At 49.1% G+C, this 17273-nt stretch overlaps 1 protein-coding gene across 3 annotated transcripts in view; it reads right to left on the bottom strand.

The window, feature by feature from the left end:
* Nucleotides 1–4739: 4739 nt before the first annotated feature.
* Nucleotides 4740–17273, bottom strand: part of RGS6 (regulator of G protein signaling 6) — a 673554-nt gene continuing 661020 nt past the window's right edge. For 2 of the 3 annotated variants that reach the window (XM_049898655.1, XM_049898656.1), the window contains one exon: nucleotides 8802–8933. In XM_049898655.1, coding sequence (XP_049754612.1) covers nucleotides 8883–8933 — 51 coding nt within the window. In that variant the 3' untranslated portion in view covers nucleotides 8802–8882. Of the gene's footprint in view, nucleotides 8644–8770; nucleotides 8934–17273 lie in introns of those variants that run through there. The other variant, XM_049898660.1, reaches the window with a different exon arrangement.

The following is a 17273-nucleotide window of genomic DNA, read 5'->3' as shown; positions in this document are numbered from 1 at the left end:
TCTTTAACCCTTGCTCTGCTATACCCTTCTGGGACCCAGTGTAAGTCATTTGATATTTATGGGCCTCTGTTTTCTCTTCTGATGAATGAAGGCTCTGGGCTAGTTGACTGTTAAAGGATCTTTCAATTCTAATGTTCTGAAGGTATGGGAGGCTCAGTTTGCATAGGCAAAGACCAGCAGAGGACCCCCTAATGAAAGCATTCATTTGACTTTCACTCACTTGGGTTTAGGTATGGGACAGAAAATGTACAAGATAGTTCTGGATTTTCTTGTCATTCCAGATAGCAAGGAAGATATTAAGGACTACCAAGGTTCTGTCTAAAGGACTCAGGAACCAAATGAAGAAGCTCCCACTGACCAAAGATAGAACACTTTGGACATCAATAAGGATAATAAATCTGATGGATTAAAATATATCAAATATCTTTAGATTTATGAGTTTATAATGCTGCTTAAAACCTTCCAATTGTTTTAGAATTTATGGGTTTTGAGATCTCTAACTGAGAAAAGCCTCAGATCATCTCCTTTACTCTGCCTGTTTTTCATGACTATCCCAGTCTACTCGGGGTCCCTCTATGCTGGGGTCTGTTGCAGTGCTTTACTTCTGCCTAGCTTTTATCACTTTCTTATTCTCTGTTAATCTATTTGGGGATGGAATGGGGGAGCTCCAGGATTATTACCAGGGGTGAAACAAGCACTTCCTGCTGACTGAATATGCATTCTGTTAAATGCATAGGGTCTGTAATCATGTGCTTTCTCAAACAGGGACTTACCAATTTTGAGGAGTTAAAAAGATGCCGTTTACTGGGGAGTTTGTGACCATCAGAGCTGAGGGATTGGGTGGTAGTCCAGACCTGGACTCTAAGCCCAATTCCTCCACTCTCTCTGAACTTTCCCCTCTGGGCCTCAGTTTCTTATGTATAAAAACAAAATGTTGAGGGATATACTACCAATACATGCCACAATGTGCATTATGCTAAGTGAGAGAAGTCAGACTCAAAAGGCCACACATGGTATGTTTCCCTTTATGTGACTTTCTGGAAACCACGAAACTACTAATCAGAAAACTGATTAGTAGTTGCTGGCATAGCAGTGGTGGGGATTAACCATTAACCATTAAGGGATATGGGGAACTTTTTGGGGTGATGGAATTATACTCTATCTCAATTTCTGGTGAGGGTTGCACAACTGTATAAGTGTCAAAATCCATAGCATTCTACTTAGGTGAATATTAATTTATGTAAATTATGCCTCAATAAACAAAAAATGTTTATTGACAATGCTGGATCAGAAACCCTCTAAGGTGCATTTCAGTGCTAATATTCAGTGCTAATAGGGGATGACAGCAGGAAGAGCTATCCAGGGCCTTGTCTCATTTTTGAAACCCTCCCTGGTTCCTCCATCCATTCTCATCTCAAAACAGACTCTTCATGTTGTAATGGAAGAGGAGAAACACGCTTCATTTGCTTGGTTGGCCTTTTTAAGAATGTGGGTGCTTCCTCTGTGGAGGCTAACGTGTCTGTGTGGACTCCGGGAATTCTCAGAAGGAAGAGGCCTCATTCAGCCCATCATCTGAGGTCCGAGGTCTTAGACAGTGACCTGAGATGAAATATTTCTGAAGAGCTCAGAATCCAAATCCAAATGAGGCAACCCTGGAGGCCTATCAGACAAACAGGAATTTCTGAGGAGAGCACAGACCCTTCTGCTTCCTCTTTCTGTCCAAAGTCTGAAGGAAGAGCCTGCCCCAGCCTTCTGATCTGCTATTTACACAGTGATTAAGTGCTGGGCTGCTAATAGAAAGGTTGGGGTTCCGATCCACCAGCAACTCCGCAGGGGAAAAGACTTGGCACCCTCGGAAACCCTCTGGGGCAGTTCATCTCCACCCTATAGCGTCACTCTGAGTCTGAATCTACTCAACAGCATACAACAACAACAAGGAGCCCTGATAGTACAACGGTTAAGTACTCCACTGTTAAGCGAAAAGTTGTTGGTTTGAACCCACCCAGTGGCTCTGTGGGAGAAAGACCTGGCAATCTGCTCCTGTAAAGACGACAGCCTAGAGAACCCTATGGGACAGTTCTACTCTGTCGCATGCGGTGACTATGAGTCAGAATGAACTCGACGGTACCTAACAACAACACGAAGGCAGGATTATTGATTGAGACAATCCAAGTGGCACACAATGAGGGAGCCAGACCCTAACTGGAAAAGAGAGAACAAGGAGCTTGTCACAGGCCCAGAGAGGGTGCTGCCTGCACAAGTGAAAAAACCCAGGCCTCCAGGCTGTTGGAAAGGCTGGTACTCAGGGGCAGACAAAGACTTGAAAATGTACCCTTCCTTCACCACCTTGCAATGCCTAGCTCAGATGCAACAATAGCTAATAAAAAATTCCTTTGCCATCCATTTGATTCTGACTCATAGGGACCCCATAGGACAGAGAAGAACTGTCCCACAGAGTTTCCAAGGCTGTAATTATTTCAAGATGAAGCTCGTGTGGTGCAGTGGTTAACGCAGTAAACTACTAACCAAAAGGTTGGCCTTTTGAACTTACCAGCTGCTCCACAGGATAAAGATGTGACAGTCTGCTCCCATAAAGATTTACGGCTTTGGAAACTCTATGGGGCAGTTCTAATCTGTTCTATAGGGTTGCTGTGAGTTGGAATCCACTTGTTGGCGGTGAGTTTGGTAGGTTTTGGAATCTTTACCAGAGCAGACTGCCACATCTGTCTCCAGTGGAGCCGCTGGTGGGCTGAAGCACCGACATTTTCGTTACCATTGAAGTGCTTAACCACTGCACCACCAGGGCTCCTTACAATAGCTAATAGAGTGGCACAAGCTAAGCCCTTTACATTAATTTACAACAAGCCTAAGAGTTTGAAATTCTTATTCCTGTTTTACAAATGAGGACGTGCCCAAGGTTACACAGCGAGCAAGTCAAAGTAGGGGCTCACACCCAAACCCATCAACCCCAAGCCCCTGCGTTTCCCCACCCTACCTCGCTGCCCTCACTTGACAGGCTGAGGGTATATGGTTTAGCCTCTGCAATCTGGCTGTTGCTCTGTTTTGCCTGCTGAAATAAGCCAGACCTAGCCAGTCTCCTCCAAGGCTCTGAGGCTACTGAGACCACCCTTTAAGAGAGCAACAGGAATGTTCCAGAGAGCTCTGTTCCAGACGGAGCTGCCACCCAGCTACATGCCCCACCTCAAATCCCTTTAAAACAAGCCAGACCCCTGGCCAGTCTTTGGTCAGGGAGGCCTGCCCCTCGGGGTGTGCAGGGTCTGGAACAGATGCTATAGCACCCCCTGCAGGCACTAAAGGGCTAGGTGCAGGGAAAGGGGCCCTACCTCGGGCACCGGAAGTTCCACCAAGGGGAGCCAGGAGTTTATGCGGGGGCTTCTGCTCAGGGGGGTGGGCTGAGGGACATGTGCCAGTAAAGCTCTGTGGGCCCCGGTAAGGAACATGCGGCCCAGAGGGCCTTCCTGGATGCTTCTCCAAGTCACAGGGTTTGAAGGCTGCCATATCCCAAGAAAATTTCTAATGATCAGAGACAGCTTGCGGAGGCCCTGATGCTCCTGGGACCACAGAACTATTAGGAGTTGGCACCAAGCTGAGGGAAAGCCTCCAGCCCTTTATGCCAAAAACCCATAGTGACCCTATAGGACAGAGTAGAACTGCCCCATAGAGTTTCCAAGGCTGAAATCTTTTCAGAAGGAGCCCCGGTGGCACAGTGGTTCAGTGCTGGGCTAACTGGAAGGTCTGCAGTTTGAACCCACAAGACACTCCACGGGAGAAAGATGTGGCAGCCTGCTTCCGTAAAGATTCCAAGGGCCTTAGAAACCCTACGGGGCAGTTCTACTCCGTCCTATAGGGAATCTTTGCAGAAGCAGACTGCCATATCTTTCTCCCACAGAGTGGCTCTGGTGTTTGAACCACCGACCTTTTGGATAGCAGCCAAGTGCTTGACCACTGCACCATCAGGGCTCTCCTTTATGCCAGAAATCCCCAAAAGGGTGTAGGGGGAGGAGAAGTCAGGAGGCTCTCAGACATTCTTGGGTTAGCTCAAATCCCCACTTCTGCCTAGACCTGGAAGCACATCTCTGTTCTCGGTGGTCAGTAGGATCAGGTACATACGCAGTGACAGCTTGATAAACAACGATTCTGGAAATAAGCCTGTCTGAAAATGGCCAGGCTGGGTAGGAGGAGCTCCAGGTCTCGTTAATGGAGGGGTTGCAGTACGCAGTTTCTTTTTATCTGCTTTCTTCTCCTGTTATCAGTGTGACTTTCAGAGGCCTGCTACTTTGGCATTAGTGGGAGATTAGACTGTCTGTCGCTCAGGAGCCCAAGAGACTCCCCATAAGGGGCACTGTCTGCATGCCTTGACGTCTATCCTGGGACTTTATTCAAGAGGGTGTCAGAGCGGTGGTGGTCATTAGACCACTGGATTTTGTACCTGAGCACAAATAACGGGGCCAAGAGACGACCCAGCCAAGCAGACACCGGCAGTCAGGGGTTCAGTCTTCCGGCTCCAGCCTACCCCGAGGAGTCCAATATCCAGAGAGAGGCTTTTCTGAGCTGCTTAGCATCCTGCTTGGGAGTGAAACAGACCGGAGGAGGCAAGGGATGGTAGATCTTTTTCCCCCCACGGGTAAATTCTGTCCAACAAACCCCCAAACCAAGGATCCACACAGAATGAACTGGATTGTAGTGGGTTCAAGTCATTTATTTTTAGACTGTACCAGCGTGTCTGGTTCTGGGGTCCAATCCCCAAATTCCAGAAAAATAAACTAGTGAGAACCACATGCACTATGCAGAGGCCATTCTGACATGTCCTTGATCATGCGGTAGGTGGGCACAGAATACAGAACAGGGGTCCTCAGTACACGTAGGATCTCCCCTCCCTGAACAGCTAGCAGCAGCTGGCTCTGAGCCCTCCTCTGAGGCTGGGGAGAGGGCTGAAGCCCAGTCACGTGGACGCCCCCCTTTTACAGCCCTCAGCCCCTTATTGCTACATTTGCTACTTTATGGCCCCTGGGTCATGCCCAAGGGATGCCTTATCACTGGGTGGTACTAATGAGTAGGCTGCTGGCGTCTGATGTTGCCATGGTTACACAAGCACAGGCCTCTCTTCTGAGGATCCCGTGGTGAGTTATTAGTGATTCATTTGGCCACTATTTGGCTATGCTACCCCATGGTGCTTGCTACATTCTCAACTTGCCAGTCCCTTTTGGAGGCTGGTGGCATGTTCTGTCTCCCTTCAGCTCAGGGCTTCCCAGCTCCTGGGCTTGGCCGGAATCCCTCCCTTCAATAAATTCTGCAGAGACCAAAGACAAACAACCCTAAATTCTTTCCATCTTCTGAGAAGGTTTCCTGGTGGTGGCTTTCGAAGACCATGTAATTGGAGCAGGACAGGAGGGGTGTATTTTAGGGAAAACATCAACCTCCACAACCAGCAAGAGGGCTGGATGGGTGGCAGGGTCCTGGTTCGGTGCCTTTGGTGGTGAGGTAGTTTGAACACACCAGGAATCCTGCCAAGGGAAAAGCCTCCTGGAGCATGTATTTCATGTGTTCAGCTAATCTAAGCAGCAACTCAGTCATGAGAAGTCTGGCCCAGGTACCAGCCACTCGGCAGAGGAGAGCCTGGAGCAGAGGCCCAGCCGATTGCATTGGCAGACTGGCCCTGCCTTTTTCCTGGGGTGCAGCAACATCCTCCCATTAGAACAAAGCTGGTGCCTTAATTTCTGGAAGGGCAGGAGCCCTCTCCTCAGCTCAGAAAGTTTCTGCTGCTTGGGTCAGGCCATTTGGCTGCTGGGTACTTAACACCTGTCAACTGCAATTTCTACTCTTCCCAGGTAGGGAGAGGTTATTTTAGTCAGATGTCCCATGCTTGCTGTCTGGTGTGTCTGACTTGATGGGTGAGTGGTCGGTCACCTGCTAAGGCTACCTTGAAGCTTTGGCCTTGGGGCTGCCAAAATATTTGCCCTGTGAGCCCTCATAGAGAAGAGTCATGGGTCCAGAGCTCACTCCCATACAGAGGAGCCAAGGCTGCTTCTAGGAGGCAGGACAGGGCAAAGGAACTAGCTTTGCTACAGAACTGTCCCCATAAATCTAATCTGAAATTTTGGTAGGATGTGGGGCATGTAGAACAGGCCAAGGGGAAGACTGTCCAGGACTGGATTTTCTAAGTGCACTTGCATTACAAGGTCTGCACAGTGGACTGACTGACCTTGGACTGGCCAACTTGAATGGAGCAACCTTTTGCCACCCCCACTCTTGCTCAGCTTTTATCTACTGGGGAGCACACGGTGATGGTCACAGGATTGAGCATGCCTCATGGAGGGCAGAGACGAGGGGGTTATTGCTCTGGGTTTGAATCCATCTGCAACTTCTTTACCTATATTGGAGAGGAAGGTATATATACCTGCTGACCCTGCCATTTCCCCTGAATATCACCAGAGGTATTTGGTAGCCACCTCAGGGGCCACAGTCCATCTGACTCTGGCTGGGCCTTCTGGGAACTTCCAGGATGGGGCCAAGTCTTGGGCCAGAATAGTGAAGGAGCAGAGCCAAGAGTCAGGAGGGTCACAGAAGTCATGGTGGGGGAAGCCAATCCTGCCCTGTCTACAGTCTGACTTAGAATGTCGCCCTCAATCCATAGGGCGGGGTAGGAGGCAGCAGGACATTCTCCTTACCTAGGGTGCAGGATTGCCTACTGCTCAGTAACACCCTTTTTCCATGTACCCTGTGCCTTGGCATCAGCACAGGCTGGGGACTCTTGGCAAGGAAGAGTTTCCTTTGGGCAATGTTGGGTGCAGATGAACTTGGCCTCTAATCTTGCTGTGAAATGGGAGATTTGTATGACGAACAAATGGGATGAAAAATGGGTGGCACAAGGAGAGGAGGAGTAAGAGACCCTGCAACTTAAGACAGGGTTTTATTTCATTATTTACTCATCAAGTAGTTATTGGGTGTCTAGAAAGTGCTAGGCTCTGTGCAAAGGGCATGTGAAACAAGGGTGTGATAGTCTGGGTCTATACTGCCACCTTTGCAAATACTCTGAGGACTTAACATACCCCATTTCCACTGTAACTCACAGAGAGAGGAACAAGTGCCAGCAGGGGAAATTGAGGCATGGTAGTCAAGAACCCACCATTATGGTGGGAAAACCATAATGAAACGGTGGCTCAGCCTGTGAGGGATGGAAGCCTGGTGCCCTGGGGACAGGGCCACATGGAATCAGACAACGTAGGACACGAGGTGGGAGCTGGAAAGATGGGTCTGAGGGGAGCACCGAGGAGGCCGGGACTGCAACAAGCTTATGTGCCGTTGGTCACCAGCTGGTGAATTTGCCTAAATGAGTAAAGAAATACCAGTGATTGCTTTTTTGCTTCTAGGTTTTCTGTTTATATACTCCCAAGGGAGACTTTTCACCCAGGGCCAAAAATAGATCAAAAGATAGTCATAGCAGGTGGGGGAGTGAATGTCTGAATTCAAGAACGTGTTAGTACAGTTCTGTCCAAGGGCTTCTTGGGGGTCACAATAATAACAATGACAATAATGACAGTAATAGCTACCATTTGCTAAAAGCACCTATTAAGTGTCAGGCACCTGACTAGATGCTTTACATACGTTACCTCACAGCCAAGTTGGCAAACAGTCATTTTGACACACATGTGGAGGGGATACAAGTGAATCTTTTGCAGGTTTTGCTTTCTGGTTTTTTGTTTTGTTTTTCTCCCCTACTTGACTGGCATTGTTTGGTAGGATGCCTTTGTCTAGACTGACATTTCTGTGCAGGCCCTCAGATCAAGACTAGGCCCTGGCCTAGTCCTTTCCTAGCATATTTTACCCCAGCTTCAGACACAACTGAGGCCTGACTGGGCAAAGGCTTAGCCTTGCTCGTCAGGATGCTACAATGGGGAGTGGGGTGGGGGGATGCTAGCCATGCCATCCAGCCACCTCCCAGGCTGCGAACCTTCCCAGCTTCACCTGGGGCTGCTGGAGGGGAGAATCCCAATGGCCCCTGAGTTCATGGCCACGTTTATTTTCAGTAAAACATGAGGGAACAAAACAAGGAGCAAGGGACAAAAACAGAATTACAAAACAATAAATTAAAAAACGAGGGTCATCAAAACCTCCATATCTGTTAACCAACGAGCTCTTTCATCTTCCTCTGGTGCTGGACATTGGACGGGACCAGCAGGCAGGTGCCACACCTGTGGAGACTGCTTCTAAAGTTGGCCTCCAAGGAGGTTAAAAGAACTTGAGGTACAGCAATCAAAAAGGTTGCTTCAGTGCTGAAGATGTGATTTGGACGTTTTACACGGAAGCGGTGCCTGGTGCAGGCCTGTTGTACCGGGTGGCCAGAGAGGTTTGGGGAAAGCAGAAGGCGGTTGGGACTGTAGTGGGTGCTATGGGTGTCCCAGAGAGAGGGCAGAGAGGTGGCGCGTAATACTGGACGTGCTCAGGGCCAGCTCTTCCCTCTTGTGTTTGCCAGAAGGTGTGACACCCCTCCCAGGCAGTGGGAGGAGTGATGATAATAAGAATATGATAGCAAGTAGTTGTCGCAACAGGAACCCCACAAGGTGCTCTCCCCTGAATGTGAGAAACCAAGGACCTCGTGGAGGACGGAGCGTCGAAGCACAACTGTACAAGGAAGAGAGTGTTGTAAACAGGAGCCTCTATGCGGCCGACCCCAGGCTCCATGGACTGTCTTTCCAGGGTCCCTGTTTACCCACCAAGTCTCCCCACCTCTGCCCTTCATCTCCCTCACTCCTTCTCTTTCACAGTGACCAGCTCTCCCTGTAAGGATGCTCTCTCCGTAGATGTAGAGCGTCGCCGCCTGCCCGGGTGGTCTGTAGGCCCCGGCCCTGTGGCTGGGACTGTCAGGAGGACTGCATCAGGCCTGTGAGACGCTTGCCCACCAGTGACTTTCCCTGCAGGAAGACAGGCAACAGAGAGGCACGCACAGGCACACACACAGACAGGGACAGAGACAGAGAGCCAGACAGGTGAATTAATTGTTGCAAAAGCCACCCAGGCCAAATGACTTAGCTAAGTGACCCCCCGACCACCTTGACATTTGATATCCCCTGACCACCTTGACGATTGATATCTAGGTACAGGAGACTTAAATGTGGGCGGTTAGAAGAAACCAGGACTCTGGGGCAGGTGAAGGGCATGAGTGTGCTGCTGGTACTCTTTTTGGGAGGCGTAGATTTTACTGACTAGAAACCAGGCATTTAAATCCTCAGTAGAATGTATCTTAATGCCTGTGGCTGGCCCCTGAACTTAATTTTAGTCAACTGGGGTGTACTGAGGTTGGGGAGGATGGGTTGACCCAGTGAGATGGCTAAGGATTTGGGGATTAGAAATGAATTAATTGGTCTTAAAAATGCAAAGACCTATGAATCCTGTTTGAAGTGAAATACAAAATTTGTCTTGGGAGAGCCACACAGGCCTTGGGTCCTCTTGATGGCCTATTCTGATACTGAAAATGGCAGAGACTTTTGTGGAGACCTGGAGCTGGCCAGTGAGCAGGTGTCACTATAGGGCCCAGGGCCGTGTGTTTGTCCCATCTTCTATACTCTTGGCTCCCCATCTGCAGCACCCAGAGACCAAGTTTGATGACCTGACTCCACACCAGGAAGTCCACAAGCTCTTTACTTACAATCTGTAGAAGTTCTTGAAAACTGAAAAAACAAATCGGGCCAAGAAGCAAGGCCCAGTGCCTGAGACACAGAGGTCCTGGGAGTGTCCAACTGTCTATAAACTCAGGAAGGGGTGGGTGAGGAGCCCCTGGTCTAAGGAGGGGACTTAGAGCTCCACAAGTGGAGGGGTAAGGAGGATAAGCGAGGTTCACTCATTCTGCTTGTTTCCCTTAACACGGCCTGAATCTGTTTGTTTCCCTGCTCGCCCACTTGTGAAATCCATATCATTGGACAGGGGCCTAGAGCGTGGCTGGATCCAAGCCTATTGATCACTGTGTCTGGGAAAACACTCAAAACCCACTCTATTATTGACAGCGGGTCAGCGACCCCATCGCCATAGAATCATGGACAACCCACGATTACAGCCCACGATCGCTAGTCAGCACGGGTTGTGACATGCAAGATTGCAAGGGCCAGCAATCCCTCATGTCCATTTCCAAGTGAAGAGTCAGAGCTCATCCTGCTTACTGGGCTTGGCTGCGTGTAAGCTGGATGTAATTAAAACAGATTGATCAGGTTTGTGAAGCCTGGTAGGGTACTCAATAAACCTGCTGATTGATGAATTGATGGATTATGGGTATAGGTAATAAATAAAACAACACGGGCTGTGAGTTTACTGCATGCAGGACAATGTGTCATCTGGCTTAGTCTCCATGAAGGGACAGGGCCAGCTTGGCTTAGAGAATTCTGACAGCATGAATGGAAGCTTATCTAGGAATGGGAGCGCCCTTAGGTGCCATCAGCAAGCCTGTGTCTACCTCCCCCTTGCTCTTTTTCCCCTTCTTTTTTTTAATCCCCATTTCCATTAAAAAACAAAACTTTTCATTTTTCCTCTTCTATCTTAAAAAAAAAAAGGAACCCCGGTGGCGCAGTGGCTAAGTGCTGGGCTATTAACTGAAAGGTTGGCAGTTCAAACCCACCAGTCGCTCTGCAGGAGAAGATGTGACAGTCTCCTTCTGTAAAGATTTACAGCCTTGGAAACACTATGGGGCAGTTTTACTCTACGGCAGTTTAAATCCGCCAGGCACTCCTTGGAAACTCTGTGGGGCAGTTCTACTCTGTCCTATAGGGTCGCTATGAGTCGGAATCGACTCGACAGCAGTGGGTTTGGTTTTTTTATAGGGTCACTATGATTTGGAATTCACAACAGTGGGTTTGGTTTGTATTTTTTTATCTTTAAAAAAAAAAAGCACACACGCACACAAAATCTCCCCATCAGCCACCTTGTCTGAACCTGCAAATACGCTAAACTTAGCCTGGAGCAGGAGACATTTATATTAGAGTAAGGATTTTTTTAATCAGATTTTTTTCTTTTTTTTAATCCCAGAGTTACGGTGTCAGTCTTTGAAAATCACCAAAACCAGGATGGTTGCGCCTCTGTGTAGAGTGGGTTAGGCACAACGCTGGCTCTTAGAAGGCAGAGGCTGATCTTCAAGGAGCCCCTTCCTGCCCTGGATTCTATGGCACACAACCATTACTCTCCCTGACTGCCCTTAGTTACATATAGTGGGAGACTTTTGTCATCCAGCTGGTTCACCTGGCAAGGTGCCTTCTTGGTGCAGACCTGAGGGCATTGGTGTGTGTGTGGGGGGAGGGTAGAGGTGGGGTCCACTCTTGGGAAATACAGGGCTCACGTATCTAGGATCTTCCTGGTCGGAGAGCATTGATAGACCTCCCCCCCTCCGCCCCTTTTACCAGGTCCTGAAGGAATTTTACTTCCCCCTCGGGTGTTGCTCATTGCTGTGGTAACCACACACCAAATACCAGCTCCTCCCCCCTCCTCTCATCCCTCCTCTACCAGGACTACAAATTACACATCGTGTGCCCAAATATATACCTTCTGGGCTGGCTCTACATGGCTTTTGGGGCTCTGATTTAGCTGGCAGATGTGAACAAAAAAACCCACTAAAGCTTCTGAATAAAAGTCCGTTGCTCATGTGTGTGTTAAAGGCCCAGAGACAAATCGAGTGCAAGGATTACCATTTGGTCCAAGCTCTCATTATAGCTTCCTCCTCATTACTGAGGTCATTTGGGCTGGGGAAGGGGGCTGTGGGTGGAGGGAGGTTGGAGGCTCTATTTCTGGAGGATTATATGTCTATTTGTTTCAGGTGAATTTGGTCCCGGAGGCCCCCCCCCCCCACTCCATCCCTTCCAGTCCTACAGGATAGGATGGGCTGGGCTGGGCTGGGCTGGGCTTGGAGGTGCTAATTAATCTCTTCTTGCCTCAGTCCTGGAGCTCAGCCCCACAGCTCTGACACAACTGTCGATGCCTGCCCTTCCCCTCCCCCCACTGCTTCATTTCCTGAGACTTCAGGGGAGGATGGTGCAGCAGACCAGCCTAGGGACCACCTCTGGGATGGTTCCTAACCTCTCTGCAAGCCAGGCAGTGCTCCCTGGCATTTTTGTCTGCCTCTCCCCACTCCTGCGCTTACGCATTTACCAAATGCCAGTTCTGTTGCTCAAGATGGAGGTCATGAGGGTTCGGGCCTGCTCGGGGAAACAGCTCAGCCAGCTGCAATCTGTCCGCTAACCGGTGACCTCCCGGTAAGCAAGGGCAGGCTCAGGCTGGAAGGCGGTTAATCATGCAGGACGCAGGCATGGCAAGATGCCTGGCCCAGGGCTTTGGGGAAGAAATCCAGCCATCACACTTGCTCAGCAGCTGCCTTCCTTCGGAATTGCTCAGACTCCTGTAGTTTTCAGGGATCAAAGTGACAGCAGAGGCAACCTGTGTTAGGAGATGAACCACCCCAAAGTATGTGCTGCAGGGCGCTCTGAGGTACCTGCTCTGCCCTGAGGTACCTGCTCTGCCCGGGGAGAGGAGACCTGCTGCCCCGCACCCCCTACAGCTCTTTCCTTCCTCCTCTTCACCCCCACCCCAGTTTGGATAATTCTGAAGGAACCACTTTGGAGTGGGAGTGGTATTCCGTCTCTGCCTGACATGTGCCCAGTTACAGAGGAAGCAGTTTTTTCAGGGTGGGAGTATGTGATGTTCCTTAGTGCTGGTCAGTTGGGAATGTATCATGGCGCCAGGAAACCGCGGCCAGCTCAGCCTGAGGCCTTGGCATAGCTGAACGAAACAGCTGAGGGTGGATGAAAATGCTATTAGTAGGCAGCCTTTGTCCAAGTGAAGAAATATACAGTGATTAAGAACTGAGCTGCGTAAGGTGCATTCCAGAGACACCGAAGCTTTGCATACAGACAAAGTGCCTTTTACCTTTGAGACATTTGGCAAAGTGTAATCCAGTAGCATTTGGGAGCCTTCAATTTCATGGACCACGGGCTAGGTGCTGAGTTCACAAACACCCACACATTCAATTCCCACCTTCCACCCTGACTAATCATTTCAGCTGTGTGGCCATCTTGATGGCTAGAAGCCTGGAAGAAGGTGGCAGTGGAGTCCTTTGTTTCTAAAAGGAAACGCACAAAAGGAACAGCTCCCTTTTGTGCAGAGATTTAAGAAAAAACCACATGCTGCTTGCCATGCTGTGGCTCTGTGCATCGCACTCCCAGATATTAATCAACAAAGCATGCACGATCCGGGTTACCGAGAGCTTCTGCTACTTACTTACCTGCCAGGCTGATGTAAAATCTTTGCCCGGGAGTAGGGCTGTGGCTCAGAGTAGCCGTGGGGGTCGGATGGCATATTGGGGATAGCAGAGCCAAGCACTAGGGGCTCAAGAGGGACCCCTTTTCAACACTAAGGGAGTAAAGACATCTGAGCTGCGGATGGGATTGTCTTGCTGACTTGCCCAGTTGACCTAAAACCGAAGCTACAGGTCCCAAGTCCACCAAGTCAAGATCCAGGCTATTATGGGGATAGAAATCAACAGTAGTTGCCTCTGGCGGGAGCCCCTGGGTGGTGCAAACAGTTAAGTGCTTGGCTGCTAACCAAAAGGTTGGTGATTTGAGTCCACTCAGATGCTCCTCAGAAAAAAGGCCTGGTGATCTACTTCGGAAAAATCAACCATGAAAACCCTGTGGAGCACAGTTCCACTGTGACACACAGGGGGTCACCATGAGTCGAAGCTGACTTGAGAGCAACTGACTTTGCCTGGGGCGGGGGGGGATTGACTGGGAAGGGGCATGAAGAACTCTCTAAGGTGATGGGGCGTAGGTTACACAGGTGTATACGTTTGTCAGATTCACTGAAGCATTTTACCCTATCTAATTCTATCTCCAAAGAAAAAAAGAAAGGTTAGAAAAAAAATCCCAGCTATCAGCACATCTCTGAGCAACATCTTGGAACTTCCCCCTTCTTACTCTTTCTCAGTTGTTGAGTCTATCTTTGCCTTCTGGATAAATTCAATGCTTCCCCATCCGGTTTAGGAGAAACCCAGGTTTCTGTGCTACAGGAACTAGAACTTTCAACAGAACTAATTTGGAACACTATTTATAGCTCCCATTGATTCAAACTGATCCCTTAGTTGTGACACACAGGCATTTTTCATCAGTGCTAATGAGAAATGGCTGTTCTGCTGAATAGGGCCCACCAAGTGACCTCAGGAGCTAAGAAGTTGGATGCCTGAGAGATAAGCTGTCCTCTCATGGAGACTGAAGGTCACCTATGTCTAGAAGACACTCAAGTTCATAAAACGTGTATATGTGGAATTGCAGGTTGCGGGTGGGTGGGGGACTTGCTGAGAAAAGCAGTCAGGATCCTAAAGAGCCAGGTGGAAGGGTAAGGGTCCTGGCCTGGGTATGGCAGGAAGTAGACAAGCCAGGGACCTAACTTCAGGGGGATGACTTTCCTGGAGGTTAGTGCCACTGTGTCTTCTCCACTGTGGCATCTCCTCCCTCGATGATCTTTTAAATTGGGGAGAGGTTGCCATTTGCTTGGGATCCTTTAGGGGTCTGAGAACCCTTGATAGGGGAAGGTAGAAAAATCTGTACTTAATAAAGAATGGTTTTCAAAACCTTCAACTCCCCCTCTCTCATCAAGCCTCTATTCAACTTGATGCAGCAAAGGAAGGCGGATGAAATGGGGGAAACCAGGTTATGGGCTAGCCAAGGATTACACACCACTAATCCACAGCAGGGAGTCCTCAAGTGGTGCAAACAGTTAACATGTTCTGCTGCTAACTGAAAGGTTGGAGGCTGGAGTCCACCCAGAGGCACCTAGGAAGAAAGGCCTGGCAATCTACTTCTGAAAATTTAGCCATTGAAAACCCTGTGGAGCACAATTCTACTCTGACACATTTGGAGTCCCCATGAGTTCGAATGGACTCTATGGCACCTGGTTAAATCCACAGAAGAACCAGACCAGGAGCAGCAGTTGGAGGCGGAGAGGTTGTGTCTGGCTTTGTCAACCACCAGTAGGTGGGGCAGGAGGGTGGGGCCCTGTGGCAATAGCTCTTGCTGGGGTCTGTATTATTTCTGGGTCCTTGCCAAGCCTTCTGATCTCTCTCAGGAGCTTAAGGGCATTTTATTTGGTTTTAAAATATTCTCTTTATTCAATTTTTTAAATAAGAAAATATACGACAAATATAAAACACTACCTACCAAATTAAGAAAATCAAGCTATAGGTGAAAAATCGAATTAATACAATAAATAGTTCACTGGCTGAAGAATGAGCATACGTTCATGTACATTTGAACTAGGTCCTGTTAAAATATAAGGAATCTGATCAAAACAATGGATTTTTTTTTGGCAACTGCCAACCATCACAGGTACAGTAGTATAAAAACAACCAGGTTTTGCTGTGTTAATGGTGGGTGTATGGAATCTACCCAGAAGCCACATCTTTGGAAATCGATTCCCACAAAATGTCACTGGGACCATGAGTAGGCTCAGACTCTTTACTCTAGCCTATATTGGCACCTACAAGTGCTCTTACTTTTAAATTAAAAAAGGGTGAGTTGCCAGCCCTACTATCTGGATTAATGGTAAAAGGAGCAACCTATCCCCTCTCTCTCAGGGCCTTTATTATTTCATATTCCTGCCCAACAGGGTGGCATTGATATCTCATGTACCCTCCTCAAGGGCCCTCCTTTTTAAATCACCCAGGCTTTGATGGTGGCAGGGTGAGGATGGGACACAGTTTAGTGGCCAAGGACAGTTATCAACAGCCATCAGTTTACTGAACACTGAGCAGCATTGTGCACATCAAGCACAATGCTAGACGTCTTACAGACATGTTCACTAAGATCTACAACATCCTCACTGCTGAGGTATCATTTTAACCCCCACTTAACAGATGAGGAGATAGGCTCAAATATAGAGCTGAATCACCTTGCCCAAGCGCACGTACCTAGTCAATGGCGGGCCAAGTTCATGGGCCTTCATAGCCCCCACACCTTCTATTTTGTATGTAGCCATACTCCCAGAGAAGGAGACACTCAGGAACTAAGGACTCCTCCATGTCTGCCCATGTTAGGCAGCCTCCCTGGGCAGCACAAGGTGATTTTCTCAACCTCACCAAGATACCTTGGCTCTCGGACACCATGAGACCATGTCAGGCAGTTTCTCTGAGGCGCTTCTCATCACATTTGGGGATCTTGAGAGAGGGGAGGTGCCACCTTGTGACTGGCAAGTCTGGCAAAATGAGTCTTTGGCTATCGCGCTAAGCTGGGTGGCAGTCCCCACTGTTTAGCACACATGAATTTAAAGGGGTGGCTGCTGGACAGGGCAGGTGAAGCCACCAATCGTTAGTGATGCTGATGCCTCCGGGATCTCACATAGTAACCGTCCTAGGGAGGGGAGAAGCAGGTGTGATGGTTACCTTTCTCAGGTGCTGCCTTACTCCAATTAGAGCTACTCCCATTTCAAATCATCCCAGAGCAAGTGCCTAATTAGGGCAGGCTGGGGAAGCCCCCTCTGGGTGGTGGTCCTGGAACCTCTGACTCCTGCCCTCCATCCTTCTCATCACTTAAGGGGCTCTTTGCAGAGGCCAACTTCTTGGCTGTCAGTTTTGGTGGTGGTGGGAGACCTTCCTCCATGGTCCCATCGCTGTGCCAGGGCAAAGCTGGAACCAGGCCAGGATGCTGGGAGTGACAGGGCTCAGCAGCTGTGCCCTACATCGGTGGCAGACTGCCCAGGCACCAACTCCCCGGCCCCTTTCCAAGTTGTGCATTTCCATCTTCCCTGCTGCTCTTTTATCCCTGGGCTGTGCTGGGGAAATGCCCCCTTTTCATGCCCAGGATCTCTTTCCTCTCCTTCCTCTCATCCTGACTGAACAGCACCCTTAGTCTTTCTACACTCAGCATGCAGAAAATTCTTGGTAGACTCAGGAGCGGAGTGGTAAGGGTGTATTTTGCTTGCAAGGTCACCATCTCCCCCCACCCCCAAGCATGCCTTCCTGTGGCCTGCACAATGCCTGCCTCTTCCTCTTTCTTCCTCCTTCTTCCCCCCAAATGTACTTTGACATCTAAGCTGTGGTTCACTTCAAAGTAGGCAAAGGCCAAAAGACTCAAAGAAACAGGGCCTGGCTGTGTTGCTACTGGCAACAACTTGATGCTACTCTTTTCCAACTAGGAAGTTCAAGTAACACTTGGCTAGGGGGACTGGGGAGAGTGCAGCTGAAGCTTAGTAACATGATATCATGGATGGAGGAGGCAGCAGGAAGAAGT

This window comes from Elephas maximus, chromosome 10 (assembly GCF_024166365.1).
Source record: "Elephas maximus indicus isolate mEleMax1 chromosome 10, mEleMax1 primary haplotype, whole genome shotgun sequence".
In the NCBI taxonomy this organism is placed as follows: domain Eukaryota; kingdom Metazoa; phylum Chordata; class Mammalia; order Proboscidea; family Elephantidae; genus Elephas; species Elephas maximus.
This window is presented reverse-complemented; position numbering and strand designations above follow the sequence as displayed.